General features: G+C 37.7%; 1 protein-coding gene across 5 annotated transcripts in view; it reads right to left on the bottom strand.

Annotated features, from left to right (window-relative positions):
- FTO (FTO alpha-ketoglutarate dependent dioxygenase) overlaps nt 1-26,216 on the bottom strand; it is a 221,445-nt gene that overhangs the window by 178,185 nt on the left and 17,044 nt on the right. For 3 of the 5 annotated variants that reach the window (XM_059857114.1, XM_059857115.1, XM_059857111.1), the window contains exon 2: nt 3,855-3,932. The exons of 1 other annotated variant lie outside the window; for it this stretch is intronic. In XM_059857114.1, coding sequence (XP_059713097.1) covers nt 3,855-3,932 — 78 coding nt within the window. Of the gene's footprint in view, nt 1-3,854; nt 3,933-13,747; nt 13,841-26,216 lie in introns of those variants that run through there. One more of the 5 variants, XM_059857112.1, reaches the window with a different exon arrangement.

The following is a 26,216-nucleotide window of genomic DNA, read 5'->3' as shown; positions in this document are numbered from 1 at the left end:
GTCAGGCATCAATTAGCATTTGTGAAGCTCCTAAGGACTCCCCACACCTATTTTCTTCTGTCCAGAAATTAGTCAGTAGTTTGGAGGAAAGGTAGGTACTGATGGTGGTGTGAGGACACATATGAAGGTAGACTGCAATCTGAAGGCATTAGGCAATGGGTCAAAAGCACATGGATGCCTAAAACTGATCTGCCAAAACTTTCATTTGACTAATAGCTTATGTTCAAAGTGCTTTTAAAAAGATAAATAAAAGTCACCGGCACACAACACCACACTGACCTACAACCCATCTGTGAGCTCCTTCTGGTACAGCTCAAACCCACTTTACTAGTACTATCTACTTCCAAGTCTCATTTGAACCTGCCTTTCAGGAAATTAATTTCAAAATCCAAAGAACGTGCCCTTAAAAAATACAAACCAGGCAGTAAGTATTCACATTTTCCAGTGCATGAAAACAGACTTCTGCATCATAATGCACTGTTATCCTATAACACTAAAGAGCTGGCTTTATAGGATCATTTGTTTCTACTAAAAAGGAGAACATAAAAGGAAGCCTATTTTAAAAATAATGATTACATATAATAAATCTTGGTTTATCTATAAACCTCACCACTATTCCCTGTAAATTTTTACAGTGAAGCTAACTCCTTTTCTTTATACATTCTTATGGTTCCAAAAACTAGCTTCCTAGAGAGAGGAAAATGAACCCCTGTAACAGTATCTACAGATAATAATTTCTGACAATTGTATTTACATGCTTTGCTTCAAACACCAAAGCTTGAAAACAGTCCCAGATCTGTGTGAAGGTCCCTCTACAACCCCAGAACACAGGATCACAGCTTTCATTCAAAGAAGTGAATCCAAACTTGATAAGCTGCATTCACCTGAGCTTGTCAAAAGCCTGAAATGATTCCTTTAGAGGTCCTGAACTGCCCCTTTTGTTTCTATCAGTGCTGTGTATCATCAGCCTTTAAACAGTTCAGTGAAAAAAGCCCTTAAAAACAACAACTAATGAAATCAGTAAGTGTCAATTCAGGACTTGGAGCTATAGGCTGCAGTCAGATGTGAAGGAACAGGCTGATGGGAATCATAAATATTCTTTCATAATGTTATTTAAGAATGCTAGAATATTATATGTTGTGACATATAAAGATTATTACTTTATTATTTCTTTCATTATGCAAATGCCCTGTATGACAGAAAGAGCTCTAACTATTCTATAGCAGTTCCGCAGTATTTCTTTAAATAACTGTGTATACTGGACATACTCATACCACATTACATATGCTATTATAGTGTATTTAAACAGTCACTAATAGCATATATTTTTAAACCATTTATATGAAAATATAAATACACTGAATTTCTGACATTAATCACACACATGAAATCCCAAACAATTATTAGAAACAGAAGGAGGGAAATAACAATATGACATAAAGCAATTAAATCCCTGAAAACATGCACTAGAAAGGAAGAACACAGATTTTACAAAGGAAACAACATTGTATTCCCCTCCTGAGCTGCAGAGGTAATGCCTTGCACATTTTGCTGCCAGCCAAGTCAGAGGCCTGTTACCTTTGGGCTGTGCTTTAAGATCACATGCTTAAGAATTATTTTATCATTAAGGTATCTCAGAAGAAATCAGGAAGTGGAAACACATTTCTGACACATCACATGAAAACAGCCTGGTCTTCAAATCCCCAACCAGTGCCTGTGCTGTGCCCTCCATAAGGAAAGAATTACAGGATCAGAACACGGGGTGACTGCTGGGTTCACACTGGACACCTTGTTGTTTTGGGGGGTGGGGAAGGGCAGTAATCATGTACTCTGTGTTGTAACTCTGACAGCCAGTATTAAAGGTCAACTCACTGCTCACTCTGAAAGAAGTGGCAGCATTACAGGCAACTAAAGTACTGAAAAAAAACCAACCACATTTGATGTTCAAACTTGTTGTGACTATTACACACAAGATTTTAAATCTGCTTTCACTTTTGATGGTGATACTCAACACAGAGAACCACCCTATGGACTTGAGTGACAGAATAAAGTTAGGAATCAGCAACAAGGACCCTTGGTAAGCAAACTGCTGTGTGCATCATGAAATTATAGTCTGTACTTCAAATATTTGTGAACTACCTTGTTACAGCCCCTTTCTTGTTCCATACTGGCTTTAAACACTATATTGTTTCAGGCTTGGGGCTCATTTCCAAAATCCTTTATCTGGAAAAACACATTGAAAGAGGATGTCAGTGGAAATTTTGCTTGTGATGGAATTTCTTACTTCTGTTCAGGCTGTATACTTCCATACCCAACAGGATAGGACAGTTTTTTAGTTGCATCCTACCTAACTTTTCCAACATCTTCAAAGAATACTGTTTCATAAGAGGTAGATCTTTCAAGGAATAAGGCAGGCCTGTCCAGGAAAGACAGACTATAAAACTAAACTGTATGTGATATTTTCCTTTGCTGATTTGTTATCTTCAAGCTCTCACCCTTCTTTTCCTCTCCAGCTGTCGTGCATTTAAGCATCATGGAACTTGCAATTTCTACAGCTGTGATTCCATGAACATTTCATAACCACCACAGACTTCAAAAGGTGTTTGTGATGCTCATGATTAGTCTATATACTTAAAAATACTTAGCATGCACACATACACTACATAAAAAGTATAATTCTATATTTGCAAAAAGAATGCATTGAAAATTTACTAAGGATTGAACAGGTGCGATCTTACTGCTTATCTTGTTCCCATTGTCTTCTGTATTTATGGGTCACTGACCCTGAGCAAATGAGATGCCACCTTCTCTTTTCACTTCAGCACCAGGAGAAGCTGAATTTTCAAAGATGAGAAAAAGAAAATGATGCTGGGCACAGCTGCTCTTGGCAGCATCAGAGGCAGAGGAGAACAAACAGGAGGGGATGTAACAGGACCAGGAAGGAGGAAAGCCAGCTGCCCACTTCTTAAAAGGGGGAAGAGTTTCTTCATGAGCATTAAGTTTAAGACTGAAAAGAACATGTTTGGGGTTTTGTGTAAAGAAAGAAGAAATAATAAAATCCATCTGCTGTCACTCTTATAAATTCTCCCAGCTCTTCTACACTTGCACATCTTTGAGCCATATATCAACACAAGGCAGGCACCACTCCTGTGTTGTGTAATGTGAGCACGGTCACCGGAGCTCTTCAAACAGCCACGTTATTCTTTATGCTTTTTCTCTTACCATGATCCAATTTGATCTGATTGAACCTACCCTGAGTTCTCTAGCAGATCTAGAAAGGTCCAAGACAGATGCAGAAAATTCTACTTATTCATCATATTCTTGCATACACTCACTTGGTTTACTACTAATGTGGCTACTAGGCTTCATCTTACTTCTGCTTGGTTTCATTTGAGACATTCCAGTTTCCACAGTTTGTTTTGCAAGCCAAGAATTAACAATTACTTATTGTTGGAAAGTAGAATTAAGCCTCTCAAACTTTAAATTTCTATGTAAATATTCCCCCTATTTTGCCAAACAGAACCTATAAAGTTCTCTTCACCACTCAGAAAGAATAAATTAAAGGAATGGTGACATGTATTTTGCTTAAACAAAGCATGAAAAACTGTGATTAAATGTTATACGTCACTTGTAGTGAGGGCACACACATAAAAATAAAGAAAGTTCACCAAGTTCTCATTTGTGAACACCCCAGTTCTAGAGATCTTATTTCACATCACCTGGAAGTGCATTATCAGCCATCAGGATTCCTTTTTTCACATCAGATTTCACAGTGTCTCTTTGAAGGAAGATTTATGTGTTGTTCAGTGCAAACAGCCATCTTAGTTTAAAATGATTTAAGAGAAATACATTACCAGCTGGTGGAAATCAGCATCGGCTGGTGTCAGATATGGAAGTCTATTCTCCCCAAGTTCTTCAAGAAGTTTTTTCTTCTGTTTTGGAGGAGCAAAATTGAAACAGAAAATTAGACTTAAAAACCAAGATATAAAGAAAGAAGTATAAAAGTAGTCGCATTTAAATGGCAAAACCAGGTGCAATTACTTCTCTTACTACCTTCAATTCTGGAAAATTAAGTAAGAAAAATAAAAAAAAAAAAATCAGGGGAACTTCTCTGCTTACAAAGCAGTAATTCAGTTTAGACAGTTTTAGAGCTCATGAGTCCTTTTACTCCCAAGTTCCTTGTCAGATATCAGTCCTTGCTTCACTGATCAAAATTCATCTTGGCTTTATGTTCTTCAGACCTATGCCTACTTCATAACTACACATTAATTTCTTGTTTCCTTCCATTTTCTTTTTTACTTCAATTTGTCCAGCCAATAGGTACAAAGCTCATATTTAATCAAATGGCTCAATAACTCACTTCATTAAAAGAACAAGCCCCAGTGTTGGGGTACTCTAGAATATTTCCTGAAACAGTTTTTGAAAGAAAAGGAAAGCACAATCTACTGTAGCCCAAAGCCCCGACAGCCTGACAATATTTCAAATGCCATCCTCTAGACCTGCCATCCCAGAGACAGCCATAATCTGGTCTGATGCTGGGAGTCCACAAAGAACCAGCTGCCTGTAAAAACAGGTTTCCTCTGTCCCCTTGTTCTCTTAACTCCATTTTTATTTCTGGATTAGACTGAGAGCATCTCCACCAATATTTAATCAATGTGATCACTAATAAATTGGTAAGATAAAAGCCTGATGTCTCTCCAAATTCTATTTTCCAGGTTTTTATTAATCAAAATAGAGTTTTTGTGGCACTATACAATTAATTGTGTTAATAATTTGCCAAGAGCTAGAGATGTGTGAAACATGCCACCAGAATTTCTGGAATCAAACAACCCTGATCCTTGACACTTATCCATTCACACTTATCTAGTCACAGATTAACTCAACACTAACTCAATGTAAGTACAGCTTAACCACAGTGTAAAAACTATTACAATGGAAGTTTTGGCCTAGAAAATTAATAAACTCCTTCCTCTACTGCTTCTTTCTTTTAGATTGCAAGGATTGCTTTTTACAAACTTTGTTTATTAAGAAATTTCAACTTATCTGCAACTCAAAGATCCTAAAACTGTATCTGCCATAATGCTTAAATATATACAGGACTCAAATTCTTATTTTGATTGCAATATTTTCAACTACATAAACACTAGCACAAGAAATAACCCAATATTTTTATGTTATAAGAGAAAGACCAGATGGAAATAGAATACTGTTTTTAAAAGAATATTCAGGTTATAATACAAAGGGAAACAGTAAGTAAAAAAAAAGGTATGACTAACACTTTCATAAAACCAAGTTCAAAACAAGGTGAAACCAGATCTTCACTATTCTGGACTACTATTTAAAAAAGGAAGAGAAAACATTTCATATATTAACTAACACCTGGCTCATAGCAAACACATAAACAAGGAAATCTGAACTATGGAGTATAACTGTGCATTCTGGGACAATGAATTCCATTTATTCGAATTTAAGCATCGAGAAAGGCGACAGAGGCTCAAAGTCAGGTGGAAGTGTAGAGGATTTAAGGGTTCATAGATCAGTCAAACTACAATCAGAGCAGGTGGCTCCCACTCATCTCCACGCTCACAATGTGCTGAGCACCAATTCTTAACAAGCCTGAGAAGAGCAGCACTGACATTTCTGAACTAGAGCTGTAATTTCTTTATGTCCTCACTTTTCTTTGGGGACAGGTTGTTGGGATGTTGACATGAAGTCATTGGTGAAACCCAGCAGCTTGAAACTTCAGATTAAGTTGGCAGGAAATGACACACTGATTTCCTGCATTTTCTAAAACAATTACACTCCTCTATTACCACAATTTTATTACATGAAATTGCTGAAAACATTAGACTGGCTTTGTTATCTGTAAGATAAACCATATTAAACTGCAGGGAAAAAAATAAGATATTTTAACATGGACTCACATCAGTGGGGAAAAAAAAAGCAGGAAGAAGAGAGATTTTGACAATTTCTTTGTCAAATATCAGGCTCTTGGCAAAAAGCACACAACATTAAAATGCACTCTTGTGTATAGGTAGTAGTAGTTCACATTTGATTGTCAGATCTGGCTAAGTGACTCTCTTCAGCTTGATGTGCAGACTAATACACACAGCTGGGTGGTAGAACATGCTGCTCATCTCTTATGCAAGAAGCTGTCACAGAGATGTCAAAAACATCAAGCTACTCACTAATACCTCCAAAAAGTGAAAAAAAAAAAGAAAAACTGAGTATCTGACTCTACCAGCTGGCTGATGTGAAAGTCTAAGCAGTGTTACATAAGCATTGTTTAATGGTTCTCCAAACACAACCCTCTCAGTAAAAACATATAACACCCTCAGTAAAAAAATGCCTTTACTTGAAGGTGTCAGGCTTCTTAAAAGGCATTTCCCTAGATGTGATTTTTAAATTTTAAAAATTATCAACAGTGTAAGTTTATTCAGATAGCAAGATTATCTTTTTAATGTTTTAAAAAACAATGTGATTTTTACACAGACATTAGTGATGCCAAGACACGAAAGACAATTTGATATGCACCATCCCTGTCACCACACACTGCACTACTTTAGAAACTTTGTAAAGTGTTCATCTTGGGCCTTCAGAAAGGCAAAAACCTCTGCAAACACTTATTTTGTGGGCTGCTGTGCGTCTTAGTGGAGCTATTTTAGGTGACTCTGCAGTGAAGATCAGAAACACAAATGCCCAGTTTTAGGGTGCGCCATGAACATTCTGCAGACATGAATCTCTGCTCATTAATTAATAATAAATGAGATTATTAATGAGATGGTGGCAAAATTCAGCAAGTGGAATATTAATAGTTGGAATCTCTCAATCACTATACATGTATTGCTTATTTTTCCTGGCAAGAGATGTGGTGCTTTGTCACAGAGCAAGAGAAGCAACAGAAACACAGCAAAGACGTGACAGTGCAGAGAGGATGGTGTAGCAGCTTTGGAACACCATCTCCACCCCCAGCCTACAACAGCTCCTCTGCATTAACTCTTTTCATCAGAAGTTCTTAAAACACTGCCCATTTTTTTCATCTTAAAAAGTTTGCTAACTGCTGCAGTTTTTACACTTCTGAGACTAATTGTGACCAGAACTAGTAAAACAATTGATTTTTTTGGTTGTTTTTAATGCAATCCAATGTTTTTGCAAAAAGAGACACTATTGAAAGCATAAGAAAGTAGCACCTCCTTCTCCAACAGTTTTTCCCAATAGTCTTTTGTTTTCCAAAAGGTTACCAGGTTTAGAATGCCTGAGAATGCCCACTGTCATCAAAGAAAGATCTGAATCACAGTTCATACGCAAACCTTTGGTTTCTCAAAAATCTCTCCTTCCTTACCATTTTTACCCACATAAGAATGTCCATTAGGGTTGTGTTTCTCTTTCATTCTTCTCTTTAATGAACTCTAGTAAAAGAGATTTCTTTCAAATCCTGCATGTAGCAAAGGGCCAGTGCTCTAAAATGCTTAATAAACAATTTTATAAAGGAGGAAGATGAAACATAAAGCAAAAATTTTGTGACACAGTACTAAGACCCCATCAAGAAAAAAGTCACCACTTTACAGGAACTTCTAAAACATTACCTCCTAATGGCCTTTCACATGTATGGGCTTTTATAAAAAATAAAATTGGGATAGTTTCTTGAGGAAGGAATGTGATTTTGAAGTTGACATTTGTTTAAACCACAAGGCTTTCCAAGTGTTAGCTATTAAAACTTCATAGCTACCAAGATCATTCAAGTGGTTCACTAAAACAAGTTATGTCAGAAATGAACCTAAGTAATAAAAAATACATCCTAAATGTACCATTACAGCTTTTATTTCTCCATTATCACATATATTAGGTTTCAGACTTTTTTTTTCTTCAAATTATTTCTGTAAACTCTACTCATCAAAAGATCTTAAGGGACTGGCCAATTTTATAGCACCGTTTACTGACATGAAAATGGTATACTGCTAGTCTACTCTACATTACAATGAAGACTTAGCAAAAACCTTGTCTGTGCCACATTTGACATTACAGCCTCCCAAAATACTGGTAGACATATGACCATACTGTACCACCCTGCACACTACAAGCTGATCTCCTTGCCCCCCTAATATAAATCAAAAACGTTTTTATATGAAGGGCAAAAATATGTACGACTATCATTATTATTATTCTATACAAGCTCATATTAAAAATATCTGTGATGGTCTAGTAATATTTCATGCTCCTCGTATCCACTTGCTAATTATACTACAATAAATTATACTTGTTAATTAATATAACTGCAGTGAATCCTGTTCTTCCACTGAACAAATAGGTCCAGCTACAGAAGTAACAAAATGCAGTTCAAGTGACCTGGGCATAAAAAAAATGACGTAATGAACAATCCACTGCCATGCCAAGACCTCAGGTCTTACATCAGCATCTGTGAGTGGCTGTCACAAAGACTGTTTGATATTCTCTGCTGCAAAGGTACTGTTAGGCTTTGCTTACTAATTTCAACCTCTCTTACCCTTTCTCATAAATCAACAGGCCCAGGTTTTGGTTCACACACACACAGACCAGTCATGTGCATGCACAACACACTCCACTGATGTAACTGAACTAAGAGTTAATTTATGCATTGAAGCAGCTTAGCAATGTGTGAAAAATGTCTGCTGCCAGTATCCCCTCTTTCCCCATCCTGAAGTGTTAAGGGCCCCTTAATTGTTGTTTTAACCTACAGGAACATTGTTCCTTTGGCCAGTGGCTGTTAATGGAACAGAATTGGCAATTTCCTTACCTAGCTGAGTGTAGATTTGTCACACATGGATTAGCACTGTAAGGAATCATAACAAAAATATGAAGTAATAAATAGTTCAAGCACAGACACTGGGCTGACAAAATGTCCCTAAGGCTCCTCTGTATAATTCTGAATAAACTTCTACTTCTTCAACCACCACTGCAAGCATATTGATAACATCACCCACATCTTGTTCCCTCCCAGCATTTGTGCATCCTCTTGCAGCAGGCACCAGTAATAAATGGGTCAGCTCTATGTATTAGGGGAAAAGTAAGAACATTCAAACTTTGAAATTATCAAATTCTAACCAGATCTCCAGTTCTTTGTTTCTTCTTATACATATGGACACAAGATCACACATGCACTTAAGGAAACACAGTTAGGACAGTGTTTAGCCCAACATGGCTGGGACTCCTTATGAACAGATAAGGACACTGAGGCATGTCTGCATGTCACTGTTTGCATAGTTTCTAAAAGATAGCCACTGGATTCTGAGACCAGATTTCTTAATCTAGCAATTCTTAACCAGCTCATCTCCAAAGAGTCAGGAGGTAGAAACCTTAGTGCCTGCTACCAATAACTGATTGTGCATCATTTAGGAAAAACACCCCTACACACCCAGTCCCAAGAAATCAAGGGGGTTTGACCAATTGTGAAATACTAAGCAACAGTACTTGACAGACAAGATTCAACAAAGATTTAAGACAGATAAAATAAAAACTATAACAAGGGTTAACATGGCAGCAATGATCCATTTGGTGTTGCTGCTCATCTCATGTTCTAATAACATGAAGACATTGATGGTTCCTCACTCCCATGGAAATCTATTAGCAGGACACATGGCACTAGATCTCTGTAGCCCTAGGAACTGCATATTATGCTCAAGAATGGAAAATAATGCTGACATGGTGCTATTTATTCCTGAAGGCCTCAAGGAAACAGAAAGAAACATAAAGAATGTCCACCTTATTTTAGGAAATATTGCATATCTGCAATGTGGAATTGTACAAACGTCACTGGGATTCAATACCTAATTAATGTAGCAAAGAGCAAACACACTGACCAATAACCACAGAACAGACAAGGACCTCCAAACTGAAACCCAAGGGCTGACAGCTTGAAATGCAGATTTAGAACCTTTGCCACAGGCTTATAACATCTGCACATATAGACAAAGAACTTTCCAACACAAACACTGGCAGATCACACTGATAGAATTTTTCAGAACTACCAGCAAAACAAAGATAAACTAAATTTTTTTGCAGCTTTTCATCACTTCCAGAAAATAATAAGCCTGGCATGATTGCTGGTCTCAATATATAGATACATAATGGTAGAAGCAACCAATGTTTAATAAGAACACTTTAAAAAGGGGAGTGGGGGAAAATCAAGTGTTAAAATAACGCCCAGAAAATAAAGCAGTCAAAAGTGAAGTAAAAAGGATATGAAAAAAAATATAGATATTTCCTTAAATACTTCAGGTTAGCATCAAATGCAGCTTCTAGCCTGCCCTCGATGACAGTGCAGCAGATAGTGTTAATGCAGAAAGAGCAGGTGTTAAGTGCAAATGCATGTGCCATGCAATGGGCTACAAGGAAGATCAATAAGGAGCTAGAGCATTAAATTTCACATACTGTAGCTGTCATGCCCATTACACAGTGTTTGAACATCTTCGCAGGCCATTACAAAATTGTTGATTCTTGGTATTTTTTACAGAACCAAATTATTTTCCAGAGTTTTATTAGCACAATAAGCACTATGAAAGTCTAAAAGCACTTACAAACTTGTGAAATCTGAAGGCCTTTAGAGCCCTCCAAGATATCATATGGACATATTTGCAGAATGCATAACTGTATTCCTCACTGCAGAATGAAAAGACAGGAAGATGGTTTAAAGCCTTACAGATAAAAGGAAATGTATTACATGAACACTTTTATTTTCTGTTTGCCACATTTCACCAGGCACACAGATGATGTATATCTTAAAGGAGGCATTTACAAGATAATTCTTGAGAGTATGTGCCACAATTAACAAAATCACTGCCAAAAAATGCACCAAAGGAAGGGCCATGCCAGTTCCCTGGGCTCCTGCTGCAGAAGCAGCACCAGACTTCTTGCCTCATGCTTCTTGCCTCTGCTCTTCCATCTCTGTGCTTTGCCCTTTTCAAGGACATGATAAACTCAAATTTTCCTTCCAACATTTCTCACTAGAGGAGGCCCTGAGCAGAAGCTTTGTGGAATTCTTCCTCCTCTCCCCAAAACAATTTAGAGGTAACCATCACTGATGTGTAATCATGGTTACAGTGAATTCACTCTCAACATCTTTCCCAAACAGCACAACTGAGAATTCAGATTTGAAGACACACAGGAGAACAATGTTAATACAGTTGCATCACTTAACAATGTATTTTAGGGGATATAAAAATTAGAGATCACATTATGCACATCAATTGAACATAAAATTTGTATGAGTGTATTCAGCGAGGTGCAGTGCAATTTGTAACATTTTACCAACTGGACCAGAGAATCCCTGAGGCCCCCTTGCAACCTGGTATTTTATGATTCTAAGAGTCATAAAATCTTGTAATAAATGCACAGACATTGGTTTGTATTTATTACATACTAATTCCCTAACTTTGCATGCACTACACCATCAGTTAAATGATGGAAACACTCACTAAGAAAACCTAAATACTACAGTTGTTGAGTCAACTTTGTAATAAGACAACTATCAATGAAATACTGTTGGATTGAATTTTGGCATATAAATTAAAGAAAGATATTGCAATATAGTTTGCTGGAAAAAAGGGATTTTTTTCAACAAAAGTCATTTAAAGAAACACCTCATAGTGAACAATTCAGACTTGGTTAATTTTGAAGCTTGAAGGCTTTGCTTTGTTCACAGTCTCCAAAATAAGCCACATGGGGAACAGAAAGCTAACATCTAAATGTTAAGTTGGCAGCCAACAACTGGCAAAATTCAGGGTCTGAAATGTTGGACAAGTTCAGACCAGAAACAGGGAGCACAACTGAAAAGAAAGGATAATTAGGCATTGGAGAAGACACCTCTGTGAAACCTGAATTCTCCCTCATGGGAATTTTGTCTTATATCAAGTCTGGAAGTTTTTCTAAATGAGTGGTTCCCAAACTGTTTAGACCATCAGACTTCAAAGAACCATTCATATTTCTTTAAGAAGTTCTGCACATACAGCCTAACCAAATAAACTGGAGGCAGCAGAGCCACACTGACTGAAAGGTAGATGCATCTCATTCCTCAGTTTGGTTTTGATTTATCACTTTGCCAGTCACCAGTGGTCAGTGAACCAGGAGACCCTGGTGTTAGAAATTCTCTGTTGGCTCAGAATCCAAAAACCAGGAGTTAGTTGGGATCTGTATTTCCCAGTACTGAGAACATTTACAGCACTATCAAAAGGGTAAAGAACCACAGCTAAAAGAAAGGCTACTCACATTTTATTCTTAAGCCATTTTTGCACAACGTAAATAATGTTAAGGTACACTAAGAGGTAAAATACAAGAGAACATTGATGTGCTCTGAAAGAAGGAAATCTCTGTTAAGACATTTTCTTTGTGCCAAATCCAGGCAAATTTCATAATGCAAATCAACATTTTGCTTAAGAATATGTTTGTTGAACAAACTTAAGAACTCCACCATTTTCAAATAATGCTGTTTTAATAAAGCTATTCTGACTTATGAAAAGGCTAATACTTAATTTTCAGTTTTCATTTCTATTATTTGCATATACAGACCTTATTTCTCGTTAAATTTTCCCCTCACTTGCAATGTTCAGGTATTATTTTGCAGAGCAGCACCACTCAACTTAAAATGGAAATGCATTAAAATTATTTAAGTCTTCCTTGTACATTCGTTCAGGGAAAATCTTGCCTGTCCTTTCTTCCCATACACGTACATTCCCAACTGGTCTGATATTCTGAATAGTCTTGCTGCTGCCTCTGCCTGTATTTTGAGAATGTGAAGTAGTACAGTAATAACAAATCTTTTCAAAAAAATCTCTTCCCTTCTCCATGTTGCTCTCAAACACAGGCTGGATTTCTGAAGGTGAAAAAGCGAGGCTGGCACATAGAGGACCATTCCAGATTTCAACCATTTCAACTCTCCTTTGTCCTACTTGCTCCCTTCTGCTGACAAAACATCCTAGACTTACACTACTGCATGTTTCTTCTGCCAAATTTAATAAATAAACAATTCCTGCCAAGAGTACTAACTCTAGAATGGCTTGGATTAGTTGTCTAAACAAAGGAAGAAGAGGGGCAGCCATACTGATCCCCAACATACTAATGCTGTAGCAGGCTGATATGAAAATGCAGACATGTTCAATGAACTGTGTGGTGAGAATCAAAACTGAATCCATTAATGACTCAATAAAGAAAAAGCACCAAATAACTTCTGATTGTATTTTTAAGTAAACATCTGTATGTGATATTGTAATGTAATGATAAGAACATTATCAAAAAAGCCCATGGTAAACAAGTACAAGTGAAGGAACAGTGAGCAAACAAAAATCTTTCATGTAAAGAGATACAAGCACACTAAAAATAATCCTAATGTGGAAGTACAACTTGACAAAGAGAAGGATTGTTCTGAGCAATCATAATTTTAAAGGCACATAGGAAAGGCTCCATGCAACTGAAAATACTGCAGACACCTTAAAATCTAAACTCTCTTGTTTCTTTAGAGGATATGTCAAAGACAACAATAAATAAAATTCACTTCCTTCACAATGCCTACAAGGAGTGGAGTCAACCAGTTTATAAATTGATACAGTGGTTTTGTATGTTGGAGTACTCTCAACTTGAAATTCAAAAATCTAGGCCACCTTTTCTGACACGTAGCCTGCACGTCTGTGTAAAACCATCTGAGTGACAGCAGCTCAGTTGCATTAATAAGGGAGGCTGAGGGCAAGGAATTGACATTAAAAGAAAGCTGCCAACCCACCTTTGTTCTTATTTGCTGGCTTAACATGCTGTATTACTTCCCCTTCTACAATGGAATTGCTTCAGCAGTAACTAGAATTCAAGAAGGGCTGAATGAAAAAAAAAAATGAACTATGTAGGATTTAAAAAAAAAATTCAAAGGGAGGATTTTAAAATTAAGTAACAGAAAACTGCAAGAGCTTATGACCCACATTTGGCACTACACATGCTGCAATTCCCAATTAAACTAGTGACAAAGGCTTGATAGTCTCCATGCAGAGCTGAACTTCCATGTGAAATATGCCTCAAACCACTGCTAGTTGAGCAAATTCATTACATAAGAATTCCATTAAATTTTTACTTAGGAGTTTAGCTGAAATTAAGACTAGAGTTACTTAATAATTTTGGGAATCCTTAACTCTATCAGGCCCTCCATTTGGAAAGAACCATGATGAGGATCCCTGCCCACAGCATTTATTCAGGAACATTTTCTTTTTATTTCCATCACAACCGCTTCCAGCTAGGAAAGTGCAAAAAACCCCAAGTACTGTTTAACTCAGGCTCCCTCCCTTTCATACCAAGCAGATGAACTTTGAGCATCACAGCAGCAGAGAGATCACCTTTAAGAGATGAGAACTGTTTCTCTAGAGCAAGGGACAGTGAGCTGTACCAAACCTCATGAAGCACCAGAACAGGCTCCTGAAGCCATTGGTAACAGATACTGTACTATACTTTCTGTAGCTCCTCATTCCATTTCTTTTTTTTTTTCTTTTTTGTTCTTTAAGTTGACAAGTGTTCCGTGCTTACAAGTTTTCAATAGCCTATTACAAAAAGACTCGAATTTGTTTGCATTACACACCACGGGGATTAAAAAGGAGTTAATATATATCTATTCAGAACTATTGTGCAGAAAATAGCTGTGTTGTACAGGGCTTAGGCTGTGACCCGCTTAACTTTATTCATAGAATGCACAATCCATCACGTACAAAAACACAGAGGAAAATGCGAGGTGTTGGTAAGTACCGCTGTTAGCGAGAATTTCTGCTAATTATTACACCAAATAAGCATAGTCAACAGGCCAGAGCTGTGAGAGGGCATGTTGCAGGGCATTCAATGGCTGCCTGGGCCGGAGATGAATACATTAAACACATTTCACCGTGCCCTTTGCCGATAAACCATACCCCGACGCTCGGCCGGCCGCAGCGAGCGCGGCGCGGGCACGGCCGGTGCGGCAGCGCCACCCAGCGGCACCCGGCGGCAGCGCGCCCGGACCAGAGCCCGCCCGGCCCAGAGCCCAGAGCCCAGAGCCCAGAGCCCGCCCGGCCCGGCCCAGAGCCCGCCCGGCCCAGAGCCCAGAGCCCGCCCGGCCCGGCCCGGCCCAGAGCCCAGAGCCCGCCCGGCCCGGCCCAGAGCCCGCCCGGCCCAGAGCCCAGAGCCCGCCCGGCCCAGAGCCCAGAGCCCGCCCGGCCCAGAGCCCAGAGCCCGCCCGGCCCAGAGCCCGCCCGGCCCAGAGCCCGCCCGGCCCGGCCCAGAGCCCAGAGCCCGCCCGGCCCAGAGCCCGCCCGGCCCGGCCCAGGACAGGACAGGAGCGTCCCTCCGTGCCAGGGAAATCCCCCCACAGCGGGGGCAGGGGGGCACATTCTTCTTCCTTCATACCTCTAAGACACATGCCCTTAGCTGATAACACTTTACACACAGTTTTATTACAGCCCGCTCCTACTGTCCAAGCCAGTCTATCTTAAAGCCTATACTATGCACTGGAGGCTTTGGACAGTTTTTATCATTGATTTCAGGAAAATATTTCATCAATTAAAAATTTTTTATACCTCCCTATTTTTTAAACGGACTCTTATCACTACTATTTTGATCTGGAGTGCTTTCACAGCTTAATAAAGTGTACTAGAGCCTGCAAAGTTGCACATTCTTAATTTTCTTGCTTGCATATGGACCCTGTGTGTACTCCTGCCATCCCATTTATTGTCATTACAATGGAGTTACAGCCATCCCCCATCTCTGTTACCCTGATTCTATTCTGCTAATCAGTGTTGCAGCTCAGTGTTGAAGTTTATGCAAAAAAACCAAACTTTGCAGCACAACCTCGCTCATGAAAAGCCATGAAAAGGTTAAAAAACATTTCATAATGAATATAAATTAATGTGTGAATACCAGCACAACTGTCTGCCAAGCAGAAATATTCACTTACATGCTTAGATCAAGTTAAAAGCATAGATTGCAAAAAAGGATGCTAGAACAATCCCTGCCATTAGTCTCTACATTTTTATTTCAAAACATTTTTAAGGGAAAAGGCAAGAAGAAGTCTATTTCTCTAGCCATTCACCACATGGACAGCATTTATTTATGGACACTCTATATATATTGATGAATAAGTTAAAAATGCTACATCTGAACCCCACATCTATCATCATGAAATGAATAGCAATATATTAATACTTTATAGTACTAATTTCAGCAGAAAATCACCCTCAACCAAGCTGCTTCCTATTACTGGTATTAAACTGCCATGACTCAATCTCATGACTCACAATTTCATGTGCTTCATTAAACTAAGCAAAAATAATGTACTTTAATGTATGTAGAATTGCATACTACAAAACAAGGAGAAAAAAAATCAAAAATCCACACCAGGCAGACTTACTAGGACAGGAAGACACCAAATATCTGTTCTGATTGAAATATAACTTGTATCACAAGGTGCTTAGAGGTTGTTTTAAAAATAATTTCTCCTCATTCTGAAGCCGCAAGAAGTGTGAGGGGTGAGAATGAAGAGAAGGAATAACAGCTTTCAAACCACTGCTCATGAAAACATGATTCAGGCTGCAACAGACTGACAGTTGAGGAGTTTGTCTAATTTAATTTCCCCACCACAAACTCAGTGAAATGGAAATATAAAACTTTAGCAAAGTTTTGTATGTTCTCAGGTCCTGACCATTATATGGTCTAGACCCTGAGGGTTATATGATGAACACAGAATCTTATTCAGTTATGCATCTGCATCAGAAAACCCTGAAATTATGTGTGATGAAAGAAGCTAGAATTCTCATTTTGATGGTTAGATTAGGACAATATGTCCACATGGACTAAACCTTCCATTGTATTAGGCATACATTTATGATGTGAAGTGCAGAAATACGGCTAAAAAACCCTCAGAAATCCAAATGGGAGAAGTGAGTGGTCAGCACACTGTAACTCTAAGTTTGGAAACCTTTATTGTAAATACACTTTAAGTATTTGAATCTATACCCTACTTTAGGACCTCAACTGCTGCCACAAGAATCAACAGTGTCCCTACTTTAAATACAAAGTTAAAAAAGAAAGATAAATTTGTTCCTTATGTGTCATACAGAATTCTGCTCATGGCTTCTTAAACTACCCTTCCAGATTCAAAGAAATTACTTGTACTTTCTGGAGCACTTTCACTGCTCTGACACCTTGGAAAGCTCAAATGAGCAGATGGGAGGGAAGATGTGCTGATACAAAGCAATGAAAAATGGTAAGGAAGTGTAGAGACCACAACACAAAGGCAGCATTAACAGCAAAAACCAAGTGTAACCCTCTGTTTACCAAAGCAATGAACAAAATAGTCCAAAGCCTGAGGGTCACTGACCATCAAGCTTTTAAGAGCCTGTTGTTTTATTGCTTTTACAAAAATACATCCTTGTTTCTAACACAGAGGATGTGTTAGAAAGAAAAAGGATTTAAACTAGAGTAATTCCTGACCAGCATGTCAGAAGTTTTAATCCAAAAAGATCCCAAACTAGTAGTTGCCTTGAAAAACACACATAGAGCTTCTACTCCAAAACAGGTATTGTTTCTTAAGGATCCAGAGATGTGCTGCCCCCTGACAGCCAGAGTCATGCTGGCTTTCTAGATTCCAGATTCAATCTGAAATGTAAATGCTGCATAATTTCCAATTCTTGATATTCAAGAAACAAACAAGGAATATGGTTCAAGTTTTAGACAGTGAAATGAGCCCAGCTGGGTTTATCTTCAGTGCAGTCCCCACTCAAAACATCTCAGCTCACATCCACTGGCATCAGGTCATCAACATTCTAGCTCTGTAGCCCACATTCATTTCACAGCCACAGAGGAATGCTCCTCAGAACAGCTATCACCTGCAAAAGTTTTTCCCCCAAAGAAAAACTCCTCCAAGAAGAGAACACACCACATGAAATTTCTGTCACATTCCTTTTGCAAAGCACATCGTTCACATATTTGCAGGAATATAACATTTTTCCCTCTTGCAATATACCAGCCCTTTCCTCCATAGGATTAAGATTCTTTCCTTAAAAGCTATAAAAATGTATTTACCCTGATAGCTGAAGAAATGTTTGACTGACCAAAGCTCAACTGGCCATATGCCTTAGATATTCCAGATATTCACAATTATTCATATTCTCAAATGATGCAGACTACTCATGGACATTGACTGGATAACCCCAGTGGCTGAAGCCACTGCTAAGAAAGGAATTGCCAAGCATCTTTTCAAACAGAAGTTTCCCTTATCCACTTCCAAAGAATTATTTTTGCTGTAAAATATTGAAACAAAACAAAAAACAACCTTACTGGTTATTTAAAGCAAAAAATTCTAGAATTATGTTCTCTTTTGCAGTGACAAGAAAGTGAATATATGAAAAAGTGGCTTGATAGCACTCAATTTTAGTTCATTTTCAATATTAATTTGTTTTAATTACATGATATGACAGATCATTAAATGCAAGTGGGCTCATCATAGCAATACAAGCTTCATACAGTATTTAAAAAAAATTCAATTTACTATCACCATTGTTTTTTTTCTTTCCTACAAGTGAAAGGTTTTTTAACTGCATTTAGAAGGATAAAAACCTCTAAGAAAATTCCTATGTTTCTCAGTATAAAAATTGTTATCCTATGCTTCTGATAAAGTAATTTCCTTTTAAAATTATGTATGAATCAAGCATTACCTATTTTAACAAGTCCAGTGCAAGGAATACCAACTGCTCTACAATCATAATTTGCAGGTTCCCTGAAAAACAAAACAAGGGCGCATAAACAAATATCCTGCACTTCAAGAACTCCAGAATCAATAAAATGGATTTACTTCTATGAAACTGCTCAGCAGTGGAGAGGGCAGGAGGACTCCTTGCTTTCATCAACTCTTTCAGGCACAGCCACAGCACAACATTCTTTAGGACACAGCTCTCCAGACAGCTCCTATGTTGGAACATTCAATGCAAAACTGAGGTAAGGCAAAGTAGAGTGAATCTGGGCTTTTGGTAAGAGGTTAAAATCTACTTTGGTTAATATTAACCATTTAGTCATTATTCAATTATCAATTCTTATTTCTGAACTGAGTAATTGTTTTTGCATTATGGCAGGTATGGAGTGATATTGGCACCTGGAGATTACACCAATAAAGTCTTGAAAATTGTCCTGTATGACAGAAGATCATATATCTGTCTTACAGAGAAACACTGCTAGTTATTAATAAAAAGTTGTCCTATAGAAAGGTGTACTATATCACACTGGGGTTTACCCACCTTGCTGCAGAGACAGCCTCTTTTCTGCTGTCAAAATGCTTTTGCTATATGTAAATATTTAATGTTGTTACCATCATTCACTCAGGGCTCACATTGTCTGTTCAAGCATCTATTACTGTCTGCTAGATACACTTGAGGATAACACTTATTCATGACTGCTGCTCAGGCACATGCAGGCCCCACTTCTCAAAGACTCTTCAAAGTCCCATGATTTATTAAACACAACACAAAGGCCTGTTTCTTTTGCAGGCTTTTACTTGTGCAAGTGTAAGCACCAAATGCACCCAAAATCCTGCAGCAGTTTATACTACACCACTTTTATCCAGGGTTCTGTAAGCAACTGAAATCAAAGAAAGAAAATCTACATTTCCTGAACTCTCAGGTAGGAACTGTAGACCTTAACAGAAGGATACTGAGTGCATTGTGGTTCATTTAATATTCTGAAAGGAAACAAACATCAGTGGTCAGTTTCACACCTAGCTGTAGCTGCATGCAGCCCTTTTTTTTTTTGTATTTACCTAAATTCACAGCCCTACATGTAATACATAGATAGATAGATAGATATGTCATAAAAGATTTCCTCACCAATATTAACCCTTGATATACCTTCCATTAAAATATTACAGAAATCAGCTTTCTAAGTCACAGAAGTCCTGTTGTGACAGACAAGAAGAATCATCAGAGTCCTCAAGCAGGACAGTCTCTCTAGCAGTTGTTTTGTTTCAAATCTCAGTTTTAGTTTAAACAAAATATTTTTTAATTTGATTTTTGTTTATTTTGCTAGGAAACAATAAGCATCACAAACAGACCATCCTAAAAAGTACAAGACTGCACAATTATTCCTTCTATCCCAGTGGACCCTTACACTTTATATGACAAGATCTGTTCATCAATGAGGCTAAAAGGAAATGAAAATGTTGGATTCAAAAGATCTGCCTTTCAGTTAACATCCTTAATGCAAATTAGGGTTAAATGTGAATAAAATTAATATTTAATCACTTCAAAAACTTCTATTCCTTTCTTCTCTTTCAACACTAAAATTTAATTATAAAATAATGTAAAACAAGTGTAAATTTAAAAGAATCATTTTGAAGATTTGCATTAATAGTTCAAGACCTATTGACACGGATGAAAAGAAGGGGAATCCCAACATTGTGTTGCTTTAAAGCACAGTGTGATTCTATTCCTTAGCAAGAGACAGCAGGAGCCCAGGCCCAGGGGAGTGCTGTGGTAGGGCAGAAGGGAGGACTGGGATGGAGAGGCATTGCAGGAGCAGCACAGCAAGGCTGACCTCAGCCAAAAAGTCAAGTGCAGCTACAGGAGTGGAGAGTGTTGGGGAGAGGAAAAGGAAACCCAGTGTTTGAACTGAGGGCCTCAGTAGATTGCTTCACACATCACCATGGAATAAAGAGTTCCTATCACACAGGGGCACAATCCAATATTTAGTTATGATGCAGCATGATACACAGAAAACAATCCAAAATTGGAGGAAAAAGCTTCTGACATCAGCACAATGCCTCTTCAAAGTATTGCAGCTCTTTTGCAATCTAACCAGCAGCCCTCCCAAACTTTCATTCACAAGGTGAATCCTATGGGCATTATGGTTTTTCATAGGGGTTACCATTGCACAGTCTATATATACAGTTAAAAAAAAAAAAGATGTAAAAGCTTGCACTTTGATAATCTGTGTCTCCATGGAAGATAATTTGGCTGTAAAGAACCAAAGAGGCTTATTCCACCACTTTTCTCTATGCAAACTTTGAACTAAACTCAGGTTAGAAGTTGTTTTCACAAAAAGTAAAGAAATTCCAAATCCCTGATGTGTTTCCCATTCCTTTCTTGAACATAACTGAAGCACTTTGTCACTCACAAACAACACACATAAATGAAAGAGGGGAGTGAGATTCATGGCAAGCACCAGTCACAAAGGGTAAGAATCTGAATGCTGAAAACCCAAATCCAAGAACTTCTTTCAAATCAGCTTTTGATTACTTTGATGCTCACACCCTCAAACTTCCCCAGGTACCTGCAAAAACTTCTTTTGACTAGAATTCTCTTAAAGTTTTAACCTGTCTTAAAAAAATTTCAGCTTCTATGAGAAAATGCACATTTCATAAAATTGGTTATGTAAGTCACTTAGTGAATTCTAACATTAACACCACTCAACAAAAATACAGCAGATAGTTTTTACAGCATACCACTAATGGACACCACTGCTCAATGCCATGAACATAAGGCAAAATTGCCTTCTAAAGGGAAAACTCAAACCCAGTTGGATATTATAGTTAACTGCTCCAAATACCAACAAGTTTTCCCTGGAACAAACACAGGCGGTCATTTCATTTCTGTCCCACTCAAGTCAAAGATAGGAGAGAGAGAGAGAAATGTTTTTAGCAGTCAGCACCAAAATAAGAGGAAATTGATTGTTTGCAAAGTATTTTTCTCAGTACAAAGAACCCACCACTCTGCCAAAATTCTAAAGGCTTATTAAACTTGAGCATGACATTGCTAGTACTTTGTTAAATCCCTTTTCCTAGCTATTTAACTTCTGCTAGTTGAACTTTAAATAAAAGAAAATGGTCTTATTTCCCCCTCAAATAATGTTTTCTCACTCCTTTCTGCAATAGTTTTCTTTACATGGACTTTGTTGACTGTACTCTACCACACAACATTTTAAAACCTGAATCCCAATCAGGGCTACCCTCATTAAAAATGTGACCTTTCACCTCCAATGAAGCCCTGCTAACATAAATTACATTTTGTTGTAGCCCAAAGGTGATAGAGATGAGAGCAGGATAAACAAGGTATAATACAAAAGCCAGTTGGGTCAGCCTTTCATTACAGCCCTTTCAAAAGCTATTAATCTCCCTTGTAGTCAGTAGGCTGCAAATAACTTCTTCTAACCTACACTGTACTCAAAAGAGGCCATAAGGACAGGTCATGCAAGATGCAAATAATTCTTGGTCCTCATAAAACCACTTCAGTTGGTGTTAGGAGAACATCCTGGTATGCTACTTGGAATCTCACTAATCAGAGGAAATTCAACAATATCAATCTGGCCAAAATATACCACAAAAACAAGATATAAATTAATAATATTGAATTTAAAGCAGCTATAAAATAATTCTTTAGTTTTAAAATGTGAATAGAAAATGCTAATCATCAAGTTCAGCTTAATTTGTGTTTCAAATCAGGGTTCACCTTAAAAATAATAGAAAAAAAAAGTAGGCATTACTATATTTCAAAGAACATGGCACAAGCCAAGTACAAGCCAGTCCTTAAGAAATACCATGACAGATTTTAATAGTAGGCAACAATGACTTTGTCTACCTGGATCCTTCTTTTGGTACTTCATGGCCAATTACAGTAAAAGTTGCTCAACAGGATACACACATAAGAAAATTACTGTCACAGAGCAGATGCAAATTTAATTACTTTAAGTTAAACCTTCCATCTTGTCTAGAGGTCCTTCAAAAATGCAACTGTAAACAAGCACTACATTGCAATCAGGTGTCAAGGGCTTATTTGATCTCTTACAAAATATGTCACAAATCACTGGCAGAAAGTGGGTCGAGAGGGAGAACAAAGGAAGAAACTGTCAATGGACTAGGTAGCTCATGTGAGCGTGCCTATTAGTGCACTGGATCTTTCTGCTCCTGTCTAATGCTGTCCATATAAAACCTTCTTAGTTTGACAGTGTTCTGTTATCCTGCATTTGATGTAATTTTTCTGTAGTAAGCAAAAAAGAAAAAAAACCTGTGAAAAGAACTGATAGAGTAACCAGAGAAAACATTGAAGATATCAAAATTATTTATTCTGCTAAGATATCAATTTTGTGCTATTCTTCATGTGTGATATGTTACAGCACTTCTAGAAAGCTCTGCATTTTTGAGAAAATAATCACATAAAAGCTGGAAGTAAATTACTTTACATTGCAATAGAATTACAGATGGCCCCAAATAAGAAACATATAAGACATTCTTTTAAGGAAGAAAGTCACAGCTTTGCACAACTGGCCAGAAGAAAAGCATGTGCATGCAATGCATTTTACCTTCTCTGAAACACCAAGTATTTTTGGGGAACTAGAGTTAAAATCCCAGACAGCTCTCTGCAGTCCTCTGGTGCTCCTGAAATGCTGGCAGGTCACTGCTCATGAGTCCCTGCTCTACAGTGTAGCTCAGAATGGAGAGTGTTTAAATGGCAAAGTATTGGTAATGTTAAGGAATTTATGGATACACAGCTATGAGGACATAAGCCTTATGGCAGGAAGACTTGGTAGGTATTTTATTTAGTAAAAGAAACCCCCAGATGTACTTAAATGCACAGACTGTCTTCTTTACACACTCAGTTTGAACCATTTGCCACAGAGTTAAAACTATAATTAAAGAAATCATTAAAATTCACAAGTGAACATGCCAACACCTCTCAGATTTCCTCGGAGTTCTGTGGAGTTGAACAGTAGGTGACCTGTGTCTCTTCAGCAGCAAAGACTCACTGGTCTGCAAGCACAGCTTGCCTGCAACTAACCCAAAATACATTGGGCTACAACAGCCATGGCTATGTCCCTTGTAAGACCACCCAGAGTCACTAGGCAAGGTCAGTCTAGCTTTAGGACACATAAGCCTTGTCTAACTTTTATACTCTTACAAGTTGGTGTAATATATTATTAACCTTTACCTATCAAATTTGTCTCAACACAGCAAGGAAAATACCAGCATTTAAATACTGCTGTGAGAAACTCAAAATTTATATTCTCTGACTCAAACAGTGTAACTTCTACATAACATTTACAGGAGAATTTCCTTAAGTGCCTATTTATTCAGGAAAAAAAAAAACAAAAACCAAAAAACAAAACCTCAATTATAGTTGTTCCATTTTACAGTGCTTTTTCATGAAACCAAAGTATATCCTTATTACCTACAATACAACAACTTTTTCAAAAATAGTGTCTTGAAGAGTCAGTTTACAGAAGCCCTATTAAGTCTGACAAACCAGGCCAAGGAGTTCCTCTTTCAAACAATGAAAATTATTCAAAATGGAGGCAGGGAGAATATTTTCCTCTTAGGCTTACAAAATCAAACCTTTCTACATTGCTCTAAGCCAAAAAAGCAGATAAAGAGAAAGAGTAGCTAGGAAGCTGCCTGCATTGGGCAAGACCTGACTGTGCTTACTATACAGGCTGCTATTTTTGCTATTTAATCAGAACTGCATGTCATATTTATCAGATTGGTGAATTCAGTTAATTCTGTTTAATACATGTGTCCCACACACACTTCCTTGCTACTGAGCAAAGAAACCAAATTGTTAGCTTTCCAACCCAGTACTCCTTGTTAGCAGAATACCCCCATCAGGAATGAACTTGAACAGCTGATACTCTCACTTATTTTAATAAGAAAAATTTCCTCTTGATTCAGATCCCACCCCCCCAAAAAAAAGAGTTTTAAGTCTAAACTACTTTATTTCTATATTAGATAACAGACTAGTTGCAATCACTTTGCTTAGAGTTGACTTTTTTTAAATCCCCCAGATGACTCTAACATCACATTTACGAACAAAAATGCACTAGATCCATTTATCTCATTCCAATAAAATTTAAATAGTGCAACACATTATTCATCTATCCATATTATAAACTGTTGTGTACATTAAGTGGATATTATTAACACTAATGTTTCTGTAGGCTATTCATTAAATAAATGGTAGACACAGTAATTCCATCTATTACACATGGAGCTCAATAACAGCTGTAAATGAGAAAATTGCAATAGACATACTGAGTAATAATCAGAACTAAAACGACAACTGTAACAATATATCCATTGTGTAAATGTTCTGATTATAGAAACACAGACTAATCTGTAATTTTTCATCACTGATAAACATTGGTGACCAGCCAGAATTTCAATTATATTTTATCCAGCTACTAAAACACAAAATCTACTTGATTTATTAATTTAACAAGATTCAAGTATTTTGTTTACTATGATACAGAAATATGTGCAGCTTGACATCGAATCACCATACCTGCCTAAAAACTACAGCTAGCAAAATGCACTATACCTTTCCATGTGTGTAGATACAAACATGACATACAGAGTTTTGCCAGCAAAATGTCATAAAGCTATACTGGCTTGTCAGTAGAAGTTCTGTAAGGCTTCTTGTTAATATTTACAGGCACCACATAATCCCAGTTTAGAGCCTGAAGGAGCAACTGATCATGTCAGAAAAGAGACTGAGGTGACTTTCTAGTTTGAGAGCTTTGGCGATCCTAGTTAAAAATCTTAATATTTTTACTACTGTTCATGGAATAATGCCTAGAAATTATCTGTAGAAGCACAAAACAATCATGTAGCATGCTACAAACACAACTGACTAACACGGTAAGGTTACCCAAGAAAAGCTGGGATCACTCCTAAGAATAAATGCAATCAAAGGCCTGATATTTTGGATATGAGGCACTACATCACCTGATACAAAACTGCTTCAGTCAAACACCTGGCATGACTTTCTGCAAAGAGTGCAATTCATTAACAGGAAAAGACTCAATGTGGCAAACACCAGGGGTTATTAGAGAAAGGCTCCTTAGGAAAATGCCAGCTTTCTTCCTTCTATTTTCTGCCTCTGTACCAAGAGTCACACAAACTTGCCAGCACGTGATGGAAGAGGTTGAGGTGTGGCCCACCTTCCTGATACTGACCAGATGGGGAAGATGCTGCAATTGGCATAAAGCCCAAGGAGAAAGAAATCTGTGGGGACAGATTTCTGGGGAGAGACAAACATATTTGACAAGAGCAAGACAAGAGCTCTCCCCCAGACATCATCCATAAGGATCCTTCATTCCCCTTTGCTTATATTGTCCCTGCATATGCATAGGATGACTGAATTTATTATGCAAGGGAATTAATCACACCACTGGCACTGTCAAGAAGTCACTGAGCTTTTATTATGTATGCA

The sequence above is a fragment of the Haemorhous mexicanus genome, chromosome 12 (assembly GCF_027477595.1).
Source record: "Haemorhous mexicanus isolate bHaeMex1 chromosome 12, bHaeMex1.pri, whole genome shotgun sequence".
NCBI lineage: Eukaryota > Metazoa > Chordata > Aves > Passeriformes > Fringillidae > Haemorhous > Haemorhous mexicanus.
The sequence above is the reverse complement of the archived record's forward strand: the minus strand, read 5'-3'. Positions and strand labels throughout refer to the sequence as shown.